The sequence below is a fragment of the Heptranchias perlo genome, chromosome 13 (assembly GCF_035084215.1).
Source record: "Heptranchias perlo isolate sHepPer1 chromosome 13, sHepPer1.hap1, whole genome shotgun sequence".
Classification (NCBI taxonomy): domain Eukaryota; kingdom Metazoa; phylum Chordata; class Chondrichthyes; order Hexanchiformes; family Hexanchidae; genus Heptranchias; species Heptranchias perlo.
In genome coordinates this window covers 35,987,090-36,011,993 of record NC_090337.1, presented here as the reverse complement: position 1 = coordinate 36,011,993, position 24,904 = coordinate 35,987,090, and the positions used below count along the sequence as shown (strand labels likewise).

General features: G+C 40.9%; 1 protein-coding gene across 6 annotated transcripts in view; it reads left to right on the top strand.

The window, feature by feature from the left end:
* Positions 1 to 24,904, top strand: part of LOC137331497 (inactive N-acetylated-alpha-linked acidic dipeptidase-like protein 2) — a 715,700-nt gene that overhangs the window by 573,438 nt on the left and 117,358 nt on the right. For all 6 annotated transcript variants that reach the window (XM_067995331.1, XM_067995330.1, XM_067995327.1 and 3 more), the window contains one exon: positions 7,984 to 8,130. In XM_067995331.1, coding sequence (XP_067851432.1) covers positions 7,984 to 8,130 — 147 coding nt within the window. The remainder of the gene's footprint in view (positions 1 to 7,983; positions 8,131 to 24,904) is intronic.

The following is a 24,904-nucleotide window of genomic DNA, read 5'->3' as shown; positions in this document are numbered from 1 at the left end:
GTAGCTTGTCATTCTTTCAATATACTGAAAAGAAGCTGACAAAAAATTGCTTTTATTCAAAGTACACCAAATTTGACCCTGGGCAGTTGTTAGGCACAAGGTAAAACAACTAATAGCTCCTTAACTATAAATATGCCAATAGACTTTTATGATACTCAACTGTAGAGTGCACAAGAAGCTCTTTGCAATTAACCTCTTCTTAATATGTCTCCCCAGCTGCAGTGATTTGTGTGCTGCCGGAGGCTGCGGATGAAACCTCTGTTACACTGTTCCCTTTCTGCCAGTGCTGTTGAGAAATTTTGACATCTTACTCACCCTTCGCACTACAAGCTCACAGTTCTGAATATGTTTTTGTAATTAAACTCTTTTTTAGCCCAAGCTGAGCAAAGATACTATGCCGATTGGCTTTTAACAAGGCCTTAGTGATATTTAATAAGCTCATTTTTGCTAAAATATTGCAGCATGGGAGTAAAGCTCATACATCTCAAGGTCCATGTTTGCTGAGTTTTATGTACATTATCCATGCATCCACATTTATGGATGAAGCTCCTTCCATAGTGCCACTGTGGGATTGCGACCTCCTGTTTTTGCTGGTCCAATTTTGAATGCAGTTGTTAGGGGATTCTACAAGATCAAGAGTTCCTACCACAGTGTGTAGCAGCATTCAAAATTGGAACAGTAACAATTGAGCAGCGCTGAGGAGAGGGACCAAGATCTGCACTTGAGGTGGAGAGAGAAAGAGGAAAGCTTGAGAATGGCGCTTAATGGAAAGGAGAGAGAAGAAAGTCCAAGAGCTGCACTTGTGGGGGAGAGGGAGAGGGGGAAGCTTGACAGTGGCACTGGTGGGGGAGACAGAGTATGCTGAGAACTGCACTTGTGGGGGAGGGAGGAGAAAGGCAAGCATAAGCACCATTTTTGTAGCAAGAGAGAAGTGATGGAAGGCCAAGAATGCCACTGGAGGAGTGGAAGAGGGGAGACCCTGAGTGAGACATTTTTGGGAACGGGAGGAAAGCCCAACTGACACTTGGTGTTAGGCATCAGAGGAAAGCCTGAGCGTTGAACTGGGTTGGATGCAGACTGAGAGATCAAAGCCCATGGATGGCACAGGGATAGGGGATGGAGTCCAACAACTGCCCTAGGGGATGCAAAGAGTGCTGCTGGGTGGGCGAGCGGGAATAGAGGAAAGCTTGAGAGTATCACTGATGGGGGTGGAGAGAAGAGTGTCTCTGTAAAATGAGAGCTGTTGAAGGGGAGAGTGTCTCTGTTAACCAAGAATGGGAGATTTGTTTTATTTGATCTCAGAATGTGGACAACGGTGACAAGGTGGCATCTCTGTTACCCTGAGATGGTGGTGGTTAACCTTCTTGATTGCTATGGTCCTCGTGCTGATGGTGCCTGCACAATGTTGTTAAGTAGGGAGTTCCAGGATATTGACCCAGCAATGAGGAAGGAACGGTGAGACATGTCCATGTCAGAATGACGTATGACTTGGGGGTGATGGGGTTCCCATGAAATTTCTGCTCTTGACCTTCTCTGTGGTAGTGATTGCAGGAAGATGCTGTCAAAGTCACCTTGGTGAGTTGCTGCAGTGAATTCTACTACAACCGCCGTGAGGGAGATGATAGATATTGGGTCTAGTAACAGGGCACAAGTTAAGCAGACTGCTCTGTTCTTAATGGTGTTGAGCTTCTTCAGTGTTGTTGCAGCTGCATCCTTCCAGGCAAGTGATGATCATTCCATCACAGTCCTGACTTGAGTCTTGGTACTTCTGCCCTGCTTTTATAGCCACGGTGTTGATATAGCTGGTCCAATTAAGCTTCTGGTCAGTGGTGACATCCAAGATGTTGATGATGTGGGATTTGGCTATGGTGGTGCCATTGAAGGTCAGGGGGAGATTACTGGATTTTCTCCTGTTTCAAATGGTCAATTCCTGGCACATTCTGGCCTCTTGCGCATCCCCAATTTTAATTGCTCCACCACTGGCGGCCATGCCTTTGGCTGCCTAGGCCCTAAGCTCTGGAATTGCCTCCCTAAACCTCTCCGCCTCTCTACCCCTCTCTCCTCCTTTAAGCTGCCACTGAAAACCTACCACTTTGACCTCTGTCCTAATATCTCCTATGTGGCTCGGTGTCAAATTTTGTCTAATAACGCTGCCGTGCAATGCCTTGGGACGTTTTACTACGTTAAAGATGCTATATAACTACAAGTTGTTGTTGTTGAATGTTAGCTACCATTTGTCACCCTAATCCTGGATGTTGTAGACTCGCATGGGCTACTTCATTATCTGAGGAATTGTGAATGGAATCATTAGCGAATAGTCCCACTCCTGATTTTATGACAGAAGAAAAGTCATTAATGAAGCAGCTGAAGATGATTGGACCAAGAACGCTTTCCTGAAAAACTCTTGCCACAATGTCCTGGAGCTGCAGTTATTGACCTTTGACAACGGCAACCATCTTCCTTTGCGCTCGGTATCACTCTAGCCACTGGAGGGTTTTCCCTTTGACTCCATTGAGCTCAATTTTGCTAAGACTCCTTGTTCCTATTTGATCCTTAGACGACCCTCTGACTCCATATCCACTCCATCACCAAGACCGCCTACTTCCACCTCCGTAACATCGCCCATCTCCGCCCCTGCTTCACACATCTGCTGCTGAAACCTTCATCCATGCTTTTGTTACCTCTTAACTTGACTATTCCAATGCTCTCCTGGTCGGCCTCCTATCCTCCACCCTCCATAAACTTGAGATCATCCAAAACTCTGCTGCCCGTATCCTAACTCACATCAATTCTAGTTCACTGAACACTCATGGGATCACTAACCTACATTGGCTCCCGGTCCGGCAACACCTTGATTTTAAAATTCTCATCCTTGTTTTCAAATCGCTCCGTGGCCTCGCCGCTCCCTATATCTGTAACCTCCTCCAGCCCTACAACCCTTTGAGATCTCTGCACTCCTCCAATTCTGGCCTCTTGCACATCCTCGATTTCAATCGCTCCACCATTGGCAGACATGCCTTCAGCTGTGTATGTAATCTATTTTATGCAAAAAGGCTGCAAGGTATTTTGTTCCATAGTATAATAGGTTTATTAAGAAGTTATAATAAGTAACAAAGATGTTAAAATACAATAATACAATTAAACATACTAATAAGATGAATACAACCTGACAAAGTTTATCAATGTACTAGAATGATACCCGGACTTCAAGGATTAAGTTACGAGGAGAGATTACACAAATTGGGGTAGTATTCTCTAGAGTTTAGAAGGTTAAGGGGTGATCTGATCGAAGTTTATAAGATATTAAGGGGAACGGATAGGGTGGATAGAGAGAAACTATTTCCACTGGTTGGGGATTCTAGGAGTAGGGGGCACAGTCTAAAAATTAGAGCCAGACCTTTCAGGAGTGAGATTAGAAAACATTTCTACACTCAAAGGGTGGTAGAAGTTTGGAACTCTCTTCCGCAAACGGCAATTGATACTAGCTCAATTGCTAAATTCAAATGTGAGATGGATAGCTTTTTGGCAACCAAAGGTATTAAGGGATATGGGCCAAAGGCAGGTATATGGAGCTAGATCACAGATCAGCCAAGTTCTTATCAAATGGCAGAGCAGGCACAAGGGGCTGAATGGCCTACTCCTGTTCCAATGTTCCTATGTTCCTACAAAGATTGATAAGAACATAAGAAATAGGAGCAGGAGTAGGCCATACGGCCCCTTGAGCCTGATCCGCCATTTAATAAGATCATGGCTGATCTTCTACCTCAACTTCACTTTCCCGCCCTATTTATCTCGTGCACCTCTTGAAGGTCTTTGATTAGTTCAGCGGTCCAGCCTTGATCCGATAATGTTCTAATCAATATAAAGATGCTCCCAACTTTATGTACGTTTTAGAGACAATTAGCTGTATATGGGCCTCCCATCACTCATTCTCTCTGTCTCATGAGGTTGCCATCAGTCCTACTCCCTCATACACACAACATGTGACTTTACCACCTCCCTCATGATTAGTTGCCTCCGAGATATCAACAACTCTTATCTTTGTCTAAAGTACCTCATACATGGGTAAAGTATGGATAACCCCCTTTACCCATGTTATGAACAGGAGATGAGCATGAAATCAGATGCTTATTACTCAGAGTCCTTCTCTTGCACACAATCATAAAAAACTTGTTTTGGATAGCCTTGGACAGGGAAAACTGGCATAACGCTTTTCCCTAACAAGGTTTACAATATTATACAGAAAGCTTGTATAATGCATTCTCTTACAAGCTGCCTAGGCCCTAATCTCTGGAATTCCCTCCCTAAACCTCTCCGCCTCTCGACCTCTCCCCCCTCCTTTAAGTCATTCCTTAAAACCTACCTCTTTGGCCAAATTTCTCGTCACCTGTACTAGTATGTCCTTGTGTGGCTCAGTGTCAAATTTTGTTTGCTAACACTCCTGTGAAGCGCCTTGGGACATTTTAATACATTAAAGGCGCCACATAAATACAAGTTATTGTTGCTGTGCCTTATTCAGTTGAATGCTGCCTTGATGTTGAGGGCAGTTCATTTTCACCTATTCTGGCATTTAGCTGGGGGAAAAGTGTGTCTCTGTAACCTGCAGGTGTTGGACAGGGAGAATGCCTTTGTGAACTGGGGGATGTTGTAGGATATGGCATCAGGGGTGGGAACAGCATTTGGAATGTGTATGTACAATTCTAAATTTGCTGAATACAGCCCTGACTATGTTCAGTAAGACCAGGTTCAAGTGCCTTTCTGTTATTAGACATTTTTTCCTTAACAGAAAAGAAAATTAACTAAAGCTTTTGTTCTCAGGCTTTCATGGACTTTTTTCCTCCAATATTAGCCAGCACTTAGCAAGCCCAACAAGAGAGGGGGCAGTTCTGGATTTAGTTTTAGGAAATGAGGCTGAGCAGGTGGAAGGAGTATCAGTGGGAGAGCATTTTGGTGGTAGTGATCATAATTCAGTTAGTTTTAGTATAGTTATGGAAAAGGACAAAGATAGAACAGGAGTTAAAGTTCTCAAGTGGGGAAAGGCCAATTTTACTTAGCTAAGAAGTGATTTAGCAAAAGTGGACTGGAAACAGCTACTTGAAGGTAAATCAATGTCAGAGCAGTGGGAGGCATTCAAGGGGAAGATTCAAGGGGTGCAGAGTAAACATGTTCCCACAAAGAATAAGAGTGGGGCGGCCAAATCTAGAGCCCCCTGGATGTCAAGGAGCATACAGGGTAAGATAAGGCAGAAAAGGAAAGCTTATGTCAGACACGAGAACTCAATACTACAGAAACCCAGAGGAGTAGAAAAAGTGCTGGGGTGAAATTAAAAAGGAAATTAGGAAAGCAAAGAGAGGGCATGAAAAACATTGCCAAGTAAAATCAAGGAAAACCCAAAGATGTTTTATAAATACATTAAGAGCAAGAGGATAACTAAGGAAAAGGGCCTATTAAAGACCAAAAAGGTAACCTATTTGTGGAGGCAGAAGATGTTGGTATGGTTCTTAATGAATACTTTGCGTCTGCCTTCACAAAAGAGAGGCACGAAGCAGATATTGTAGTTAAGGAGGAGGAGTGTGAAATATTGGATGGGATAAATATAGTGAGAGAGGAAGTATTAAGGGGATTAGCATCTTTGAAAGTAGATAAATAACCAGGGCCGGATGAAATGTATTCCAGGCTATTAAAAGAAGCAAGGGAGGAAATAGCGGAGGCTCTGACCATCATTTTCCAATCTTCACTGGATACAGGCGTGGTGCCGGAGGATTGGAGGACTGCTAACGTTGTACCATTGTTTAAAAAGGGAGCGAGGGATAGACCGAGTCATTATAGGCCAGTCAGTCTAACCTCGGTGGTGGGCAAACTATTGGAATCAATTCTGAGGTACAGGATAAACAGTCACTTAGAAAGGCAAGGAGTAATCAAGGACAGCCTGCATGGATTTGTTAAGGGAAGTTCATGTCTGACTAACTTGATTGAATTTTATGAGGAGGTGACAAGGAGGGTAGAGTATTTGATGTAGTCTACATGGATTTTAGCAAGGCTTTTGACAAAGTCCCACATGGCAGACTGGTCAAAAAAGTACAAGCCCATGGGATCCAAGGAAGAGTAGCAAATTGGATCCAAAATTGGCTGAGTGGCAGGAGGCAAAGGGTAATGGTCGACTGGTGTTTTTGTGACTGGAAAACTATTTCCAGTGGGGTCCTGCAGGGCTTTGTACCAGGTCCCTTGCTTATTGTGATATATATTAATGATTAAGAATTTTGCAGATGATATAAAAATTGGCTGTGTGGGGGTGTTGATAGTGAGGAGAAAAGCTGTAGGCTGCAGGCAGATATTAATGGACTGGTCAGGTGGGCAGAAAAGTGGCAAATGAAATTCAATCCGGAGAAGTGTGAGGTAATGCATTTGGGGAGGGCAAACAAGGCAAGGGAATACACAATAAATGGGAGGATACTGAAAGGTGTCGAGGAAATGAGAGACCTTGGAATGCATGTCCACTGAAAGTAGCAGGACAGGTAGATCCACTGAAAGTAGCAGGACAGGTAGATAAGGTGGTTAAGAAGGCATATGGAATACTTTATTAACTGAGGTATAGACTATAAGAAAAGGTTATGCTAGAACTGTATAAAACACTGTTTAGGCCACAGCTTGAGTACTGTGTACAGTTCTGGTCACCACGTTACAGGAAGGATGTAATTGCACTAGAGAGGGTACAGAGGAGATTTACGAGGATGTTGCTAGGACTAGAGAATTTTAGCTATGAGGAAAGGTTGGATAGGCTGGGATTGTTCTCTTTGGAACAGAGGAGGCTGAGGAATGATTTAATTGAGGTGTACAAAATTATGAGGTGCCTTGAGAGAGTGAATAGGAAGGGCCTATTTCCCTTTGCAGAGAGGTCAATGACCAGGGGGCACAGATTTAAAGTGATTGGTAGAAGGATTAGAGGGGAGCTGAGGAAAAATGTTTTCACCCAGAGGGTGGTGGGGGTCTGGAACTCACTGCCTGAAAGGGTGGTAGAGGCAGAAACCCTCAACTTATTTAAAAAGTACCTGGATGTGCACCTGAAGTGCCGTGACCTACAAGGCTACGGACCAAGTGCTGGGAAGTGGGATTAGGCTGGGTGGCTCATATTCGGCCAGTGTGGAGACGATGGGCCAAATTACCTCCTCCTGTGCTGTAAATTTTCTATGATTCTGTTGCAGTGCAATTACTTCTTTTCATATATTGCAGGCTTAATTTTAGGGACTTTGTAGTGCCATCTCAGATTTTTTGAAGCTGTTGACCAGCTTTTGCCAATTTTTATGTTTGCATCATGAAAGCCACGAACTGCTGTAAAAATGGAAGAAAGATCTGTACCAGTTTCTTACGGTTTTGTTCACCAGTTTACGCATGGCAACTTCAGTTAAACTTAGACTGAGAGAACAATATAGGCACATAGTTGTCACAGAATTCTAAATTGCACTAAAAATATGACATATAAAACAATAAGAATTCTCGTCTCAATACACTTCCATATCTACCTACTCAGAAGTGTTACCTTTTTTAAAAAAAAGAAAAGGCCTTTTCTAGTAAAAAGACCTCTGGGAAATTAAACAGTGGCTACTTTGTGCCTTGTCTTTCACATCATTTTTTTTTTTAAAAAGAGAAGATTTTTGCTGTGGAATGATCGATTATTCTTATTTTCTGTTGCCATGGCAAAGCCTCAGCCTTCATGATCCATCAGCATAGACGGCACTTTCTTTCCTCTTTCTAGCCTCCTGTGAGATATAGGTATACACGTGAAGCGGTCATCCACTTCTGAGAAGAACATGCTTAGTGCCCTTGAAAGATCTGTCATCCAGGAATTTAGAACAGTTTGTTATCTGTGAATTATTCATATAAAATTTTCCATTACTCACACTGATTTTAGTCAAATTTCTGCTTATGTTTAAAGTTTGCCAGAATGTAGTGTTCATATTTTGCTTCTGCTTTTGTGTTTTGCAGAGGTTTTCTTTAAACTGTACAAGGCATGAAGAGTGTTCAGGAAGAAAGGTCAACTCAATGCAGGTGGAAGGAAACAGTGATTTCTTCATAAATCATCTTGGAGTGCCAACTGTTCAATTTGCATATCAGGAGTCAAAAACATCAATGGTAATTATTCTTTTTATGGTTTGACTTGTGCTGCTTGGTTTGTCAGAACCCACAGGAACCCAGTTTGTCATTTTACAATTTTGCTAAATATACTGCAGGAAATGAATTTATTGTACAAATGGTCCAATTGGGGAAAAAAACAATAGCATAAGTTATTACCGTAGCTCATTATGAGTATAACTATTTAGTGGGGAAGCAGCTGCAGTGAAATGGTGAGCTGGTTTCCCCTGTTTTACATCGCTTAATGCTTTGTTTTAATACATACATTGGGATAGCTGTAAATTAAAGGAGATATGTTTGTTAAAACATACACTATACAGCGTTTGAATTGAGCTCATTAACAGACACACATATAGCATTGCAGCCTGATGTTGCATTGACCCATTTGTGTGTGGTTTTCTTTTTAATGTGGAATAAGTTTACAGTTTGCAATTAGTAATCCTTCCTTACGCTCAGTGAATGGCTTTGTACCATCCAAGGTGGAACTGGAAATCTCCTGGATTACCCTCTCTCAGATTCAATGTAAATCATGGCATTGACTTTAACTGTTGAACTTGTTGTATTCCCTTGTGTTTTGTGGTCAAAATCCTACAGAAAACGATGGCACAAAGCTTGTGGAACTAACCCTACGCTGCTTCTCCCCTCTTTCCCCCCCCCACCCCAACCTTGCCCAGATGCTCAAGTATCGGAATGTATTCTGTAAACTCTAATTGTACTATTGTTATTTGTGTCAAAAAGGTGACATTTTTGGAGTGGTGTGGCTAGTGATGTAGGGCTATACTATCTACTCATACCCCTTGGGAGAGGGGGGGTTGTAGATCTGGAGCTCATAAGTCCTGCTCACATACCCTCGAGCACACACTGACTGACATACCACCCATTCCTATAAAACACAAATATACAAAGCTGGGGCTGCCTGTTTGAATAAACTTTGGGGCTGAAATTCGTCTTGCGCAGTAGCACAAAATGGCGATAGCGAATCGGCAGCCTGTTTTGCATTCCGCCCGATTTTCTTTTCCAAAAGTCATTGGAGCGTAAACCGGGCAGAGTGTAAGCCGGGCAGCTGATTCGCCAACACCCGTTTTGCCCAAGATGAATTTCCCGCCCTTTGTATTTTAAAATATTATAAATCCTGTGCCTGCACCAAGCTGCTTTTGAAAATGTAAAATTCTGAACAAATATTCAGCCTTATTCCTCTCCCAGCCATGTTTGTTGACAGCAAATAGTCTGTGACGTCCAGTCTACAACAATTTACAAACCAAATTCACACTAATGCAAATATGCATATTCAACACCACAGTAATTAATGTGGATGCAATGTCACAGTGCATTGTGGACAGTTTACTTGCACTGTCAAGTCACATTCAGTTATATTGCAGCTGATATGTGTCACAAGCACCATCTTTTCCAGGTGGTTTCACTATTAGCATCACAATTTGCATTGCTGGCATATACTGCATATCTAGCACTGGTACGGTGACAACTGTGAAGCACCAACATCAAGTGTGGAGTGCAAATGTGTCATTGAATAGAGAGTCAGTTCTTATGTCAATTTTGGTACCTCCAGGAAGCCCGTATTATTAATTAAATCTGAATAAAATATTAATTGTTCCAAATCTATCCCCCTCCTCAATAAAAGAGATCAATATGTTTGAATGTCCTCTACTGTTTTAAAAAGTTCAGATTAATTTACTGCATATTAATTTTGACAAATTGCAGACCAAATTTAATATCAGTATATCACAGGATAAGTGAGAGTTTCCGACTCCAGGGATATTTTTTCATTTGTGTTGAAACCAGCTCACATCAACCCTCAGTTGTAGAGTCCTGAGATTTGGACATCACAATTCGAGGAGGCCATGGATACCTAACTGCCAGCCACCTTACTTATATCTATCCTTGGGAGAGGAGCACTAGGACAGGTTCTAGAGCAAACACAACAAACGTTGTCACCAAGAAGAAGCACTGAGCCAATAAACAGTAGGCAGATACAGAAGTCACTTCATATCAACTATATCCAGAGACTTCACTTGAGATGATGTGGAATAAGATAATAGCCGATGAAAGGAATAGGACCCATGGCAGGTGGTTTAGTGCAGAAGCCAATGTTGCCTTTGCCATTGCATTTTGCACATGTGGAGATTGCTTTAAGTGGATGGAGTACTTAAGTGAAGGTCTTGTGAATGAGAGCCTGACATATGGCTCTTTCAACCTATAAAGTTTCTTCAACAAAAGGACTCTCATCTTTGTCTTACTCTACTCTCACTTGAGTGTGATTGTCTTCCATATGCTCCATGCTAATGCCTCTTTGGATGTTAAAGTTATGGAGTATGAAGCAGACTACGATGATCTTGGATACTCTAACAAGCTGTATTGTAAGATGCCCATTGATCTGACTAAGCCACTGAAGTGCTGCTTCAAGAATCCAATAATGTTTTTGATAATTCTGATGGCTCCATGGGCCTCGTGTATGCCGTTGCTGTTTGTGGCTATCTCATAGTTGTCAGAAGTCATCCGTGCACTTTTTCTTCATTAAATAATACGGGTACTGTGGATTGACTTAAAATGAAGGCGTCATAACTGCTGCCTGGGAAATTTTGATGGTCATCTTACCTTATGGTCATATCCATGATACTGCCTATAGTACAAGTTATACCCGAAGGTGGCACTGTGGTAAAAGTTTTCAATGTCTAGGGTGTCACATCTTGCCTGTAATTGTCACTGGGTCAAAATCCTGGAACTCCCTAACTAACAGCACTGTGGGAGTACCTTCACCACACGGACTGCAGTGGTTCAAGAAGGCGGCTCACCACCACCTCCTCAAGGGCAACTAGGGATGGGCAATAAATGCTGGCCTCGCCAGCGATTCCCCCATTTCACATGAATGAATGAAGAAAACCCAGGTTTGTGTTCCACATAGCAATTGTGAATATTCTGGTACGGTTTTAAACATTACAACTACAATCTTTTTCCCCTCAATGTTTGTTTGATTTACGTATCTTCTGCTGTTTTAAAAATTAACCTTGTATATAAACAGTTTAAGTAGAAACTTACAGTTGTTTTGCATTTAAAGTTAAGTTACCGCTACTGAACTTCCCCTTCTCCCCATCTTTCCTCTCCGCCTTGGTCCAATTATCACCCCCTCCACCCTCTAACCCTGCTTGACCTGAATACTGCACTTGGTCTTGACTCCCTTGTGTGCAATGCCACAAGAGATTGAGGGCACTAAATTGGGCCGTGTAGTGCCCATTGTTTCGGCGCTACACGGCCTCTCCAACATCCAAGATGGCGTCTTGGCTGCGCACGCATGTTTCCAGCTTGACGTGCGCCAGACACCATCTTGGTATAGGAGTTAGCCAGAAGTATGTAAAGTAAGGAGAAAATGGATACAATCAGTGTGCAACACTGGTTTAAAGTGATAGACACCATTTTGGGACTTAACGCTCAACTCAACGCACAGTCTTAACCCCGACCATCTGAACGTGTCTTAGAGTGCCTGGAGGACCCCCACCAACACTATTTAAAGGGACCAATGCTTGGATTTACAGGTTAGCGACTGGATTATTGCATTGGCTGCCGAATCATTTGTAACTGTTTTTGGAGGTGTCCTATACATGAATACTAGGACTAAGGGACATAGCCTAACATTTAGAGTCAGGACATGCAGGATTGAAGTTAGGAAATGCTTCTACAAGCGAAGGGTGGGAGAAGTTTGGAATGCTCTTCTGTAAATGGCAGTTGATGCTTGCTCAATTGTGAATTCTAAATCTGAGATTGATAGATTTCTGTGAACCAAGGGTATTAAGGGATTATGGAGTTAGGTCACAGATCAACCATGATCTCATTGAACGGCGGAACAGGCTCAAGGGGCTAAATGCCACTGCCATTTGCTGCCTCCTGATATGTGCCACTATCTCCTGCAAGAAAGCGGGATGTGTGTTTGGGTGATGTGCCTGTCATGTTGAATAGCTGCCAGTGTATGTAGCCTGTGAGTTGTGGGTGGGCAGCTTGCAACAGTGGTAATGTGTAAGGGTGAGAGGAAGCTTCTGATTAGAAGAGTTGAGGTACTGATGGAAAGAGTTTGTTGGTATGTGGGTGATGGGGGGGTGTAGTATGTGGAGCAGTGGATGCGGCTAGTGATGCAGTTGGTAGGAGACGCCACTTGACAGTTGACCTCACTCACCTTGACCACTCATGTCAAAGCATTGAACTTCTTCCTGCACTGCATTCATGTTCATGATGCTGTGCGCCAGACATTGACTTTGTTCCCTGCTGTCTCCCGTTGCCTTTTGTGTATATGTCTGGAGGCCTCTTGCCCCCCTGTGAATATAGGATGTCCCTCCTTCTGTCCACCTCTTGCACCAAGGCCTCTAGTGCATCAACAGAGAACCTTGGTGTACGCACTCTCACAGGCCTGGTACAAACTCAGATCAGCAGATTGGTGAGAACTGACATGCAGATTGGAGGATGTGGGATTTAGTAGTACGCAACCTTTATTCAATGTTTTAACATAACTCATCAGTTTGTAAACATGGAGATGGGAGCTGCATCTGTGTTTTGCATGTGCGATGTCTGATCTCCGTTCAGACTCCATGCACACAGCAGACTGTTATTTTCAGCAAATAACAGGCACCAGCTACTTTTAAGAGACAGCCTGCCTTTAAGAGATTGGAGCTTCCCCTGCTGGTGGAAAGTGCGAATTGTATTGAATCCTCATTCAACGCTGATTCAGAACGCTGCTTGCAGGTAAGTCCTCAGGCCTGACAAAAGTCTCATCCTGCCTGCGAGGGGCCATTGGGCGCGGGGTAATAGGGGATCCTGCTATCCCTGCCCAATAATAGGCCCTATCCAATTTTTTTCCCCCGACTAGTTCGTACATAAAAACACAAGGGACCTAGCAGCAACTAGATAAGTAAACTTACCACAGCCTCTGGAACTCAACAGCAGCCAGATAAGTGAATTCACCCCTAGTGCTGGAAGGGTTCATGTTCTTTTCCCTTCAATGAAAAGATTTCAGGCAGTTTTAGTATAGTGAGTATGATATGTTACATGTAATTTTGTTCTTCATGTCTTCGAAAACTCTACTTGTGTGAATTGCAGAATTTCATACTACAATGTAGCACTGATTGAATGGTTACCGGTTTGCTGTTGCAGCAATGTAGCAGACATAGCTTGTGGTAGTACTTCAGCAAAGCGTAATCAATATCTGACTGAAATAGCAGACAACAGACATAATTGACATATCATTCAGTTCATTAAATTGGCACTGAAAATATGGAAAACTAATGTAGCTGTCCATACCTTTTAGCAAAACCTCAACATACAAACACAAAATAGCTTCACAGTTCACAAATCAAAGAGTGAAGGAGGAGGGGCTGAATGAAACATTGTTATGAAATACCATATGTTATTTGAAATTACTTCTTGCAAAGTTCAGTTATTTCTGTGTCGTGTTGTTATATATTTTCCAGCTGGCATAATCGCTCCCACTGGTGCAATTAGGGTGGACGAGGACCAGAACATTTGGTGATGTACAATCCCATCCAGTCCTCACTGAAATTCTGCCAGTCTGATTTTCCATTCAGGGTTAAGGCCAACCTGAATTGCCCTTACCCATTTTGAGTAAAAGCTTAATTTGAATCTTTGAATATGTCAATAATACATTTAAGTGCTAATGCACACATTTTTCTATTGTTTACAACTTGATCCTGCTTTGCGTTCAGCTCACCTACCTGGAGTGGGTTTAAAATGTAAATCTGTATGCATAAAAGAGCTCCAAAATAATTTTTTCCGCTCTTTTTTGCAATGGCTTTTTAATTTGTGTTTTTTTTTCAATTGTCTTTTATCATGGGTGCTAAGAGCTGCTACCATATCCTGGGCCACAAATAGTATTGGGAGGTTCCTGTTTCAGGCCTATTTTGATTGAAAAGGAACCAACCTTCCAAAAGAACGCATTGTCTTTGGTCCCCGCCACAGACTCTGTTCCCTAGCCACCAATTCCATCCCCCTCCCTGGCCACTGTCCACCCAACTGTTCGCAACCTTATTTGACCCTGAGCTGAGCTTCTGACCCCTTATCCTCTCCATCACCAAAACTGCCTACTTCCACCTCCGTAATATCGCCCATCTCCACCCCTGCCTCAGCTCATCTGCTGAAACCCTCATCCGTGCCCTTGTTACCTCCAGACTTGACTATTCCAATGCTGTGCTGGCTGGCCTCTCACCTTCCACCCTCCATAAACTTGCCCGTATCCTAACTTGCACCAAGACTCGTTCACCCATCACCACTGTGCTCACTGACTTACATTGGCTCCCGCTCTGGCAGCGCCTTGATTTTAAAATTCTCATCATCGTGTTCAAATCCCTCCATGGCCTTGTTCTTCCCTATCTTTGTAACCTCCTACAGCCCTCCAAGATCTCTGCGTTCCTCCAATTCTTGCCTCTCGCGCATCCCCAATTTTCATCACTCTACCATTGACGGCCGGGCCTTCAGCTGCCTAAACATCTCCACCTCTCTACCTCTTTCTCCTCCTTTAAGACATTCCTTAAAACTTATCTCTCTGACCAAACTTTTGGTCACCTGTCCTTATATCGCTACGGGGCTCAGTGTCTGACAACACACTGTGAAGGGCCTTGGGACATTTTTACAACGTTAAAGGCACTATATAAATGCTATATAAAGGTTGTTGTCGTGAATTATATTTAAAATTTCAAGTAATAAATGTAACAATCATGGGTTATTATTTGCAGTGAAACTGAGAATAACATATTTTCTGCTTGAATAAAAAATTAATATGGCAACAAATTCTGATTCTAATTTGGGCTTTAGATTGTAAAAAGGTCAATATACAATTAATCTGTAAAGCTGTTTTCTGATGCGCATCAGAAGGCATAAAAACCTTAATATTCATGAAAACAAAACAAAAGAAAACAGATGCTTCTTGATTAAGGCCATACTAGTAATGACAGGATCATACTTAGTCAAAGAACAGCTGCCTACTATCGCCTGCCACTGAATTGTGTATAATTCACTCCATCTACAGGAGCTTTTCAAAACGAAGATTGTGCACATTTACTATAATTCTGTGAAAGAACAGTAAGTTAACCTAAATACAAGTACAAAAATATTCTTAAAATCAAACATTGAATTGCCATATGAAGCAAATTTAGTGCTGATTAGTTAGAGGCTTTTTAAGATCTAAAGAATTTAAGAACATTGTTATAATGCATGCAATGAGAAAAGACCATTCGACCCATTGAATTCATTCTTTCCATAGACCATTTACAATCCTTTCTTGCCATGGACTCTACTCTACCTATTTAATTTAATCATAATACTGTAGATGTTTACACAGAAGGAGGCCATTTGGCCCATTGTTTCTGCCCTGGCTCCTTTCCAGAGCAATCCAAAACTAATCCCACTGCACTGCTCTTTCCCCATAGCCCTACATCTTCCTCTGCTTCAAATAACTGTTTGTGTAAAGAAATTACTCCTGACCCTCTTCTCACTCTCAGTTATAATTTTAATGTGAACATCAATAATGGAAATACCAGATTGTTCATTTTTTAAGCTAAAATCCCTGGATAGGTCACTGCATTTTGCTTGAAAATGTTCTGAAAACTCTTAGCTCACCTGATCTCAAAGAGGAAATGCATTGTAAAAATGTTGGGGTACATTCACCACTGGGCAAAAAACTGGCAACAGTGGATTGGCCACCCATTGTACATCTCGCCCGATTTTCCTTTCCCTTGTGTGCCCCTTGTGGCATAGACACCTACAAGATCCATGCTAATGATGTGCCTTTCCCTAAACTCACATACTGTGGCAGGGGATAGTGCTGGAGGGCACCGGTGTGGTCACAGCATATCTGCCAGGATCATACACTCGCAAAATATTGGGGCCAGTGTCTCTCTTTTATGATATAAATACATCATTGTCTAATGTATCTGACATACAAGCAAGAAAGGTTCACAGCCCACCATTGTATGATGATAGTGCCCTTTAATCTTGACAAAATGCCTGTTTTACAGTAGAAAAGTACAGTAGTGTAAAGTCATAAATCTCAACTATTTCCACTGTAAAGGAGTGTCTGTTGGTCAATACTCGGTCCAGTATAATTATTCAGATAGGAACAAAAAATTAGAAACTAACAGTGTGAAGATATTTCTTAGAAAATTTTGTTATAATTAAGTTTATTGATAAATCAAAAAATAAGAAAATATCTAAAATCATGTAACCTGATGGCTACTGATTTGACTTGTTAAGGAATGTGAAAAAAATACTTTTTGTGTAATTTGATTATCTCTTTTCTGATAGGTTTTGAGTGTGTCATATTGAGACTCCCTCACAGCAAGTTCTTAACATCCAAAGAATTAAAAGCATATACTCTGAGTAGAGGACACTGACAACTGTTCCAATATTTTTTTATAAATTGGTGCTTCTTAACAGGATAAGAATCATTGCATCTCCAGCCCAGTGCCTTTTTGTTTTGCAAATGTAGCCAATCACCACTTCTAAATTCTCCTGCCAGAGGGAATGGGGGATATTTATTATATCCACCCATGTGGCATGGACATCCACTAGATCCAACCCTTCGGCACTGTCCTCTGCCACAGTATGTGAGTTTACGGGGAAGGCGCATCATTAGCATGGGTGGGTATTTGTAATAACATTCATCCAACATATTTGCCATCATTTGTGCCATGGCAACGCTGGACTCAAGGGACTCCTGTTCCTCTTTGGTTCCCAGCATTGCTATAGAAGGCACAGGGGCCATTTAAAATTTAAATGGATCAAACGCCTATGCAATTGATTGCTAAATGTTGCAGCAAATTCAAAAATGTTTTTGTGAATTTATATCTGTGGCGCTGCATTCTGCGGCCTATCACAGCCATTCTCCACCCCTACCCCCACTCCTAGTCCGGAAAATCGGCCTAGGTCAGGAGTTCAACTTTGTGGTGGACCAAAATCCTGCTATGCTGAAGATATATCTCAATTTCACTAAAATGAAAAATCTAGGCCAATGCATTTTCCATTTATACTACAAAACATAAATGTTAGCCACTCAGTGCTCTTAAATGCAGTCAGAAGACTGATAGAAAACCACTGATGTTGACAGTGAGAAAAAGCTAATCACAGCTCAATAGCATTGTGATTCTCATCTTCAAATGTAGATTAAGTTTTGTTCTTGTTTAAAGAAAGGAAAAGCTGAAGGGAAGTACTTTCTATGTGAAGTGCTGCCCATCTCGCTCATAAAACAATTTTTGCATGTACATAAAAAAAACCACTGTAGCTACACAATGTGTTTTGCAGCTGCCAGCACACAATTTATGCTGCAGAATCTGAATTGCACTCTGAACATTAAAAAAGTCTCTGCCTAAGTTTATAGGTTGCTCAGGAGGTCCAACAGACTGTCCTTTGCAGGGAAAGTAATGCAGGATAAACGTGATTTCCAGTGATTCTTGAACCTGGACAACAGTCAAGCAAAGAAAGTCACACTCACAGTAGTTTCGTTAATCAAAAGTGATTATTTAATGATTTAAAAAGTTCACACAAGCATGAAGCAAATCAAGCAAAGCATATAACCTTACTCTACCTGTTATACATTTAAACGAGCAGTAAGCAAATCAAGTAATACATATAATCTTAAAACCAAGGATTTTTTTTCAAGGCGTGAAGGGTGATCAGCTGTTCAGCTCTTGAAGTCTTTTTCCTTTGTTTTTGTTGGATCTCCTCCCTCTAGGTGAGCTCTGTTAGGCCCCATATCGACTGCGGTGCCGAATTTACCATGATGCCTTTATGTTTTTGCCCAATGAGGCATTGAATATTATGGAAAGTGTCATTTTGCCCAATCATCCATTTTTGCCATGCCTCGACCATAAACAGGCTTCAGTGATTGACAGTTACAACCAGGTCCAATAGTCTCATGTTTTCCAGACACTCGGAATGTGATAGGCTTCTATTATCAGTGCTGCCATGGCGACCTGTCTCTCTCTCAAGGCTTTGCGTGTCTTCACAATAGCTGCCTCAGTAGTTTTTGGCTACATTGTATGGAATCTTATCAGCTATTTTGCAAACCAAAGCTTGTTGAAGTCTCTGCACATTTATAGTTTTGAATTTATACTGATGTCCAAATATCTAAAGGGGTAATATTAACCCTTTTCTTAATCCAAAGTGTAATGTCCAAAGGGGCACAGTTAACCCTTGAATGTCCAAAAGTCCAATAGGTTTTAAATTCTCAATGTTCAAGGGGTTTTAACCCCTGCCTTACAGTTCCTCCTCAAGTTAGTCTGCCTGATCTTCGGACTGATCCACTTTATGCCTTGAGCATTGTCCTTGGTTGTTAAGTTTATATTATTATTGGCTCCCATTTAGGACAGGTTTGATGTGACATACGCAAAAATAATTTTTCTTTCCGTGTTTTCTAATTAAATGTCACATTACACATAAGCAAATTATCATAATAAACACTAGTATACATTGCGTACATATTAAAGCCATACAAATTATTTTGATCCCAGGGTGTTGTCCCACATTATATGCTGTTTACCACCATTCATGGTCTCCGAGCTTTTGTATCTTTTGTTCCAGAAGCACTTTGGCTTGTTTCATTTTAACCAGTTGGTGAAGTGATGCATGTGAACATGCCAATATTGTCTTAAGACTTAATGATAACAGAGGAATAGGGTGACCAAAGGGTACTATGGCTTATAATGCCTCCTCCTGTAGGGTGAGATTAACGTGAATTTCCATTACACTGTGTGGTCGCATTGGTATGAGAGTATGTTCCCTAACCTGAGTAATTTCCATGGGGGTGAGAAAGAAAGAGAAATAAGTGATAGGACATACAGTGGTACCATGGCTGAATGTAACATCACTGGTGGTTATACAGTACCGACCTTGGGTTTGATAGGCCACGTGGTACCAACCCACCTATTGATAACTTTCATAAGGTATTCAAGGTCCTCATTCCCCAAGGTGAACCTGCAGGTGGACGTATTCCGCTGGAGTATGTCACATCAACAAATCCATGTCCCAACACCAGTCTACAACAAGATAGGTCCACCCCGTTCCAATCTCCTTCGTATCCCCTTATCAGATGTTTGGGGAAGGTGATGAGTTCTTTAAATGTATCCCCCTTAAGTGCACCCACTGACTGTATGCTAAATACTTCCCTTGATTTGTCCCGTATTTGAGGCAATACAAGCAACAGTGGGAGAACCATTGTTCCTGTTGTGGTATTACATGGTTTTCAGACCAGATATACTGTTCTATATCTTCTAGCCTTACATAGGTCATAGTCTGCTTTATACCACTCCCGTAAAAGTTTTTCAGTAACCCATTTTGGGATCTTGTTATACTCTATATTGTTCAATCCTTGTATCTGATTTAATACAAAACCCCCATACGTGCTGCATGTGATGGCTTTGGATACATTCTGGTCCTTATGCTTCCGATTACCTCCATTCATTATGTTATTAACTCTTACCATTATTTGCTCCGTGTCTTTTGTTATTTCGGCTATTGATACTGTACCCTGTTGAGTTTCATATATCAGATCTCTATCCACCTTAATCATGCCTTGTAAAATACCCTTCAGTTGTTTCTGCATCGATTCATCATGTTCCCACACTGATTCAATATCTAATCTATTCCATGCTGAAGTTCCTGCAGTAGCCCACTCAGCTACACCTCTTTTTTGTATTTTATGGCCTGGTTTCTAAGGTGGTGGGGCTATGTTTGGTCTAAATCCCAACCTGCATTGCATTGGTGGAAGTCATGTACTATTTCCTGCAGCATTGCACTATATAATTTACTGTGGGCCAGGAGACATAGCCCTGGTGGAAAAGCTATCTCTGATAGGGATATTAACATCAGTACCAACCCATAATGGACATCATTACGAACTCCTTGCTGAGTCTGGATAATTACTATCTTACATCATTATACAACCATTCACGAGTTTCAAAAGTCACCAGACCATTTCCGATTCCTGGATTTAGGGTTGGGCAGGGTAGCTCCCTAGCCTTGGTCCTAATTTTATTGTTAACTCAAAAGAACCCAACCCTGACTTTGGAAATCCAAATTTCTATGTCCCTCTTTACTTTAATTTCAATGCCTTTGATAGGTATCAGTGTGTTTAGCTCTATCCTGATTGTTTCATTAATTAGTCGGTTTCTCCATGGAAAATGTGGCAGTGCTTTGGTTAAAATGTTTTCTCACTCTCCTAAGCCATATTAACCATTTCATTTCCCTCTACGTGGTTCCGATGTCTCGGGTAGTGGCCAGGCTATCAAATGCAGTTTTCTCATTGTTCAGTATAGGCAAGGACACAAACATCTCCAAGAGAAAGCTATCAATTAACCATTTCATCTCATTCATGAGACCGCTGGAGGAACTTTACTATACCATATTTACAGTAACCCTTAAACAATAAGACGAAATGTTCCCAACCAAGTACGAATTATACTTAACACATTTTTGTTTATTTTTACTAAATTCTTCTTGAATTGTTTTTTCCCCCAAAATATCTGGAGTCCATTTAATCAATTCAAAATTATCCCAATTCTAGAGAGCTGTATTATTGGACTGACAGGACTTGTCAATGTACAATGTTCTTCTTTGATGCACAGCCTTGGACAGTAACCACTTAAACTGGATTCCTTTTTATTTTAAATAAATTTGATTATCCCCTTAAACTTCAGGTAAATTTTCCCTTCTCAAGTGCTTGAACAGCAACTCATACCAATTTATCTTATCAGTTTCAATTTCATAAACAAATTATGTCCAGGCTTGGTGTTTTTACAGTAGAGACAGAAGTGCTTGTAATTACTTCCAAAGGTAACCCCCATATTTCCCCTCTCCTCGAGCACTCTGTCTCGGAAAATAACAAATAATCCTGAATTGGTTAAAGCTGAGCCTTTGAGAGGAAAAGTCTTAGTCCCAATGTCACCATGCTGTGATATTTGATATCTGCTGATCTCTGCAGATAAGGTCTTAAATTCTTAACAGCACTGGATCACTTCCTGCACCAACACTTTTATGGTCCTGAAAACCATGGTCCCCTGTTTAAAAAAAAAACACAGAAAAATCATTGTGGCTCTTCCTGAGAGCCCAATGGGTTAATTTGTTAAATCATTATTTCCTTCTGTCACTGGGAAAATATCCACTTGAATTAAGAAACTTAAAATCTTTATACGCTTAACTAAAGCATTGCGACAATAGCACTAAATGATCTGTTTTAAAGGATAATCCCTTTAACTGAAGCAAACCAGAAAAATATTTCCTGAGCAACATGAGACTGCCTAGCTTCTCTGCCTTCTCTCTCTTTTGGAGCTGACAGCCTGTCTGAAATTAACCCTGTCTGTCCCACACACAGATATATATAGGATGGCTGAATTTGGAATTTCCAACTCCAAGTCCTTCTCTTTATTTTTTAATTGTTTTTATCTATTCCCTCAGGTAAGGAGGGTTCAGATTGTTTGAACTCTCACTCATCGTCCCATGTTAAATTTAAAAGCTCATGGGACTCATAGCTTAGGAATTTGCCCTTCATATATCTGGCCCTGCAAGGCTGCAGGTGGTTCCCACACTTCTAGGCAATTTCAAACTTTCTGGCTAGCTGATCTGGCTTACCATTCTATAATTGAAATGCTGACAGCTCAAAAGGTGTCAAAGTAATTTGTTAAAAAAACTAGTACAGTCCAAATTAACTTCAAGAATGCAGAAGTAAGAGTTAATTACTTCATGCTTGTCAAAACCTTAAGGGATGGGGTAGGAGTCACCCACAATAGCACAAAATGCTTTGAAGAAGTTCAAATTGATTTATAACCAGAGACCATCCAGCAACTGTAACTTGTAATTCTTTAAAGCTGCATTTTATCTTTTTCTTCAAAAAAAAGTCTTTGTGTTGTTAAAACAGTGATAACTTGCACAAAGATCCTAATATGATTGAATTCTGGATAATAAAATCTGTTAAAACAAGCAGATATCATTAGTAACATCGCTATTAATTTTAAACACATTCTTGTCAGGAAGACAGCATTTCAGTTCATTCATCTCATTTTAAAGCATTTAGTATTAATTTAAGAGGTGTCCAAAATGTTATTGACTCTTAGATAGTCCAACTACAAGACTTCTCCAGATTGTTGTCAGAGAGATAGCGGGAGACCCTTTAATCTTATCCTTTTTTTCTCAGTCACTTTTTTTCACAGTCAATCACAAGATCAAAAGGATGCTATCAGTTTGCCAACAGCTATCATATTCCGGCACAACCAATAGAATCACAATCTCCTAAAATTTTAAGACATCAATTCACACTCACCAATACCCAACACAACTTAAACTTCAAATCATTAAGCATTTAAGAAATTCAAAATGCCAATTACCATATGTGATAATCTCATGTCCGGAATTAGAGACTATCACATAAATTACCATAACCAGAATTTCACAGACCACAATAAAAGTCTGTTTTTCACAATTTAATAGGTTAATTAACCTCAATAACTCCAATATCTTAAACTTAACATAACACAGAACAGGTAAAATTATCAAAAATAGCACGTGCTTACCTAAACTCGGTAAATTACATCATCTTTCATTTTGTTCTTTTTTTTAGTCTTTTCCAAAAGACTGTAAAATTACTGAATATAACAGAAGGAAAAGTTAGCTTTCACAGTTAAACAAAATCTTTGTAACGTTCTTTGTCTTAAAAAAAAGAGGGCAGAGCCACAGCCAGTTGCATCATCGAAACAGTCACACGGGTTTTTGAAAGAGACAGTAACAGTCACATCAGCTTTTTAAAGGGACAGTACACTGAAAACAAAAACTTCTGTTGAACAGCAGAAAAGAGACCGGATCTTCTGCTTTCTCCTTCTCTATTCCATCAGACTAATTTATCCTTTTTCACTTAAACCAATTTTCAATTTCTGATGTTTGCGACTTAACCCCATTCTGTACCAATTCAAAAAGTTTCCAGCTCACAGCCTGTATCCTCACCCAAGCCCATTACCTCCTGCACAATTCGTAACTCTTTACTCTGTTGGTACATGGGAGGGATGTAATGACAAAGAGTAAAGGGGGAAGGAGGCAATGAAAAACCAGTCGAAAGTCCCAGTAAATCCTCGGCTTCCTTTATTGAATTCATGAATAACACCTCAGACTATTCTTCCTCTTTCATTACATCACCCATTTTGGCCTCACTTTTCTGCACACAGAAGTGAGCCACATAGCCTAACAATCATCTTGCTGGTTTCTTTTTCATTCCCGGGTTACCATCTTTTTGATTCTGCTGGTACACTTTTTCTCACGCCTTCTCAATCTCTTCTCTTTGTTTCTCTACTTTTCCCTATTTTTCCAATGTCTCTTTTTGGGCTGCTTGATTTAGGGTCAAATTACTTTCTTTAACTACGTGGCCCTGTGGAGTCTGTATACGTTTTTCACTATTCTGTCTCTCCTGTTTCCAACTATCAAGTGTCTTTCCCAATTGTTCTTTCTTCTCTTCCAGTTCCCTCTTTAGATTAGATACCTTTGTTTCTAACCCTTGCTTTTCCTTCTCGTCACTTTCTTTTTGTTTACTATAGGCAAGTAGCCAAATGGCTTTCGTCTGCTTCTTTAATTGTGGCCACTCTTCTAATATACATATCCACCTATCACCGTATACTTCAGAGGGGTATGGCTGATGGTCCTCTATGGGAAACCATTCCTTTTTCCTTGGCAACTTCTTCTCTCTGTACTTTTGAACCGCTACATCCATTTTTATAGTGCATCCGCCTCTGCCCGGAAAACCATGTTTTCTGTCTAAATGTTGGACACGGTATTACCCTTGAATGTCCAAATGTCCAGTAGGTTTTAAATTCACAATGCTCAAGGGGTTTTAACCCCTGCCTTACAGCACTTCTCTCATTCTTCCTTTAAATCACTGTCATAAGATACCCTTAGTGTCAAAATTGAAGCATTCTTGTTATTTGTTATGTTATTTGCTGCTGTCTATGCATAGAGTTAAAAGTAAGGTATGTTAAAGAAAATAGCTTCAATACACCCCTGACCCAAAGTCAAATTATAGATATCGGGGGACTTACATATGTAAATTGGAATTGGTCCATTGTCATTGAAATATGCCTACTAATGGGCATCAATTGGATTGTTCCAGCAGCAAATAGGTGGGGCAGGATAATTTGTTCCCAGGTAAGTCTCTAGCCATTCAATTTAAACACAAGTATGGATCTTTTTGTAGTATATATTTGATGAGCTGCTCTATTTGATTTTGAGAAATACATTTTTAATTTCCTTTGTTCTATTCTATCCCCAAAGTGCTTTGAAGTTATCTCTCAGGTTCATTTGCATCAAGTCAGCAGTCTCTTTGAAGCCATCACAGATAGGGTCGGCCAGATACATTATGGTAGATCCACAGTGAACCACCAATCAGGGGTCGTGTTTCAAGGTTCAGTTTATTTTGAGTGTTAATGCAGGCAAAGGGACTTTATTGTTTTCTATATCCTGAAATGGTATAATTGCTGATAATTCATGGTTCTTGTAGTCGTTCATTTATCTGCTCACTGTTCAATAAATCAGTCTAATAACTTATAGCCTAAGCCACAGACTAATGGAGTATTTTTACATGGAATTACATTAGAATCATAGAAACGTTACAGCACTGAAGGCGGCCATTCGGCCCATCGAGTCCGCGCTAGCCTTATGCAAGAGCGATCCAGCTAGTCCCACTCCCCCGCTCTATCCCCGTGGCCTTGCAAATTTTTTCCTTTCAAGTACT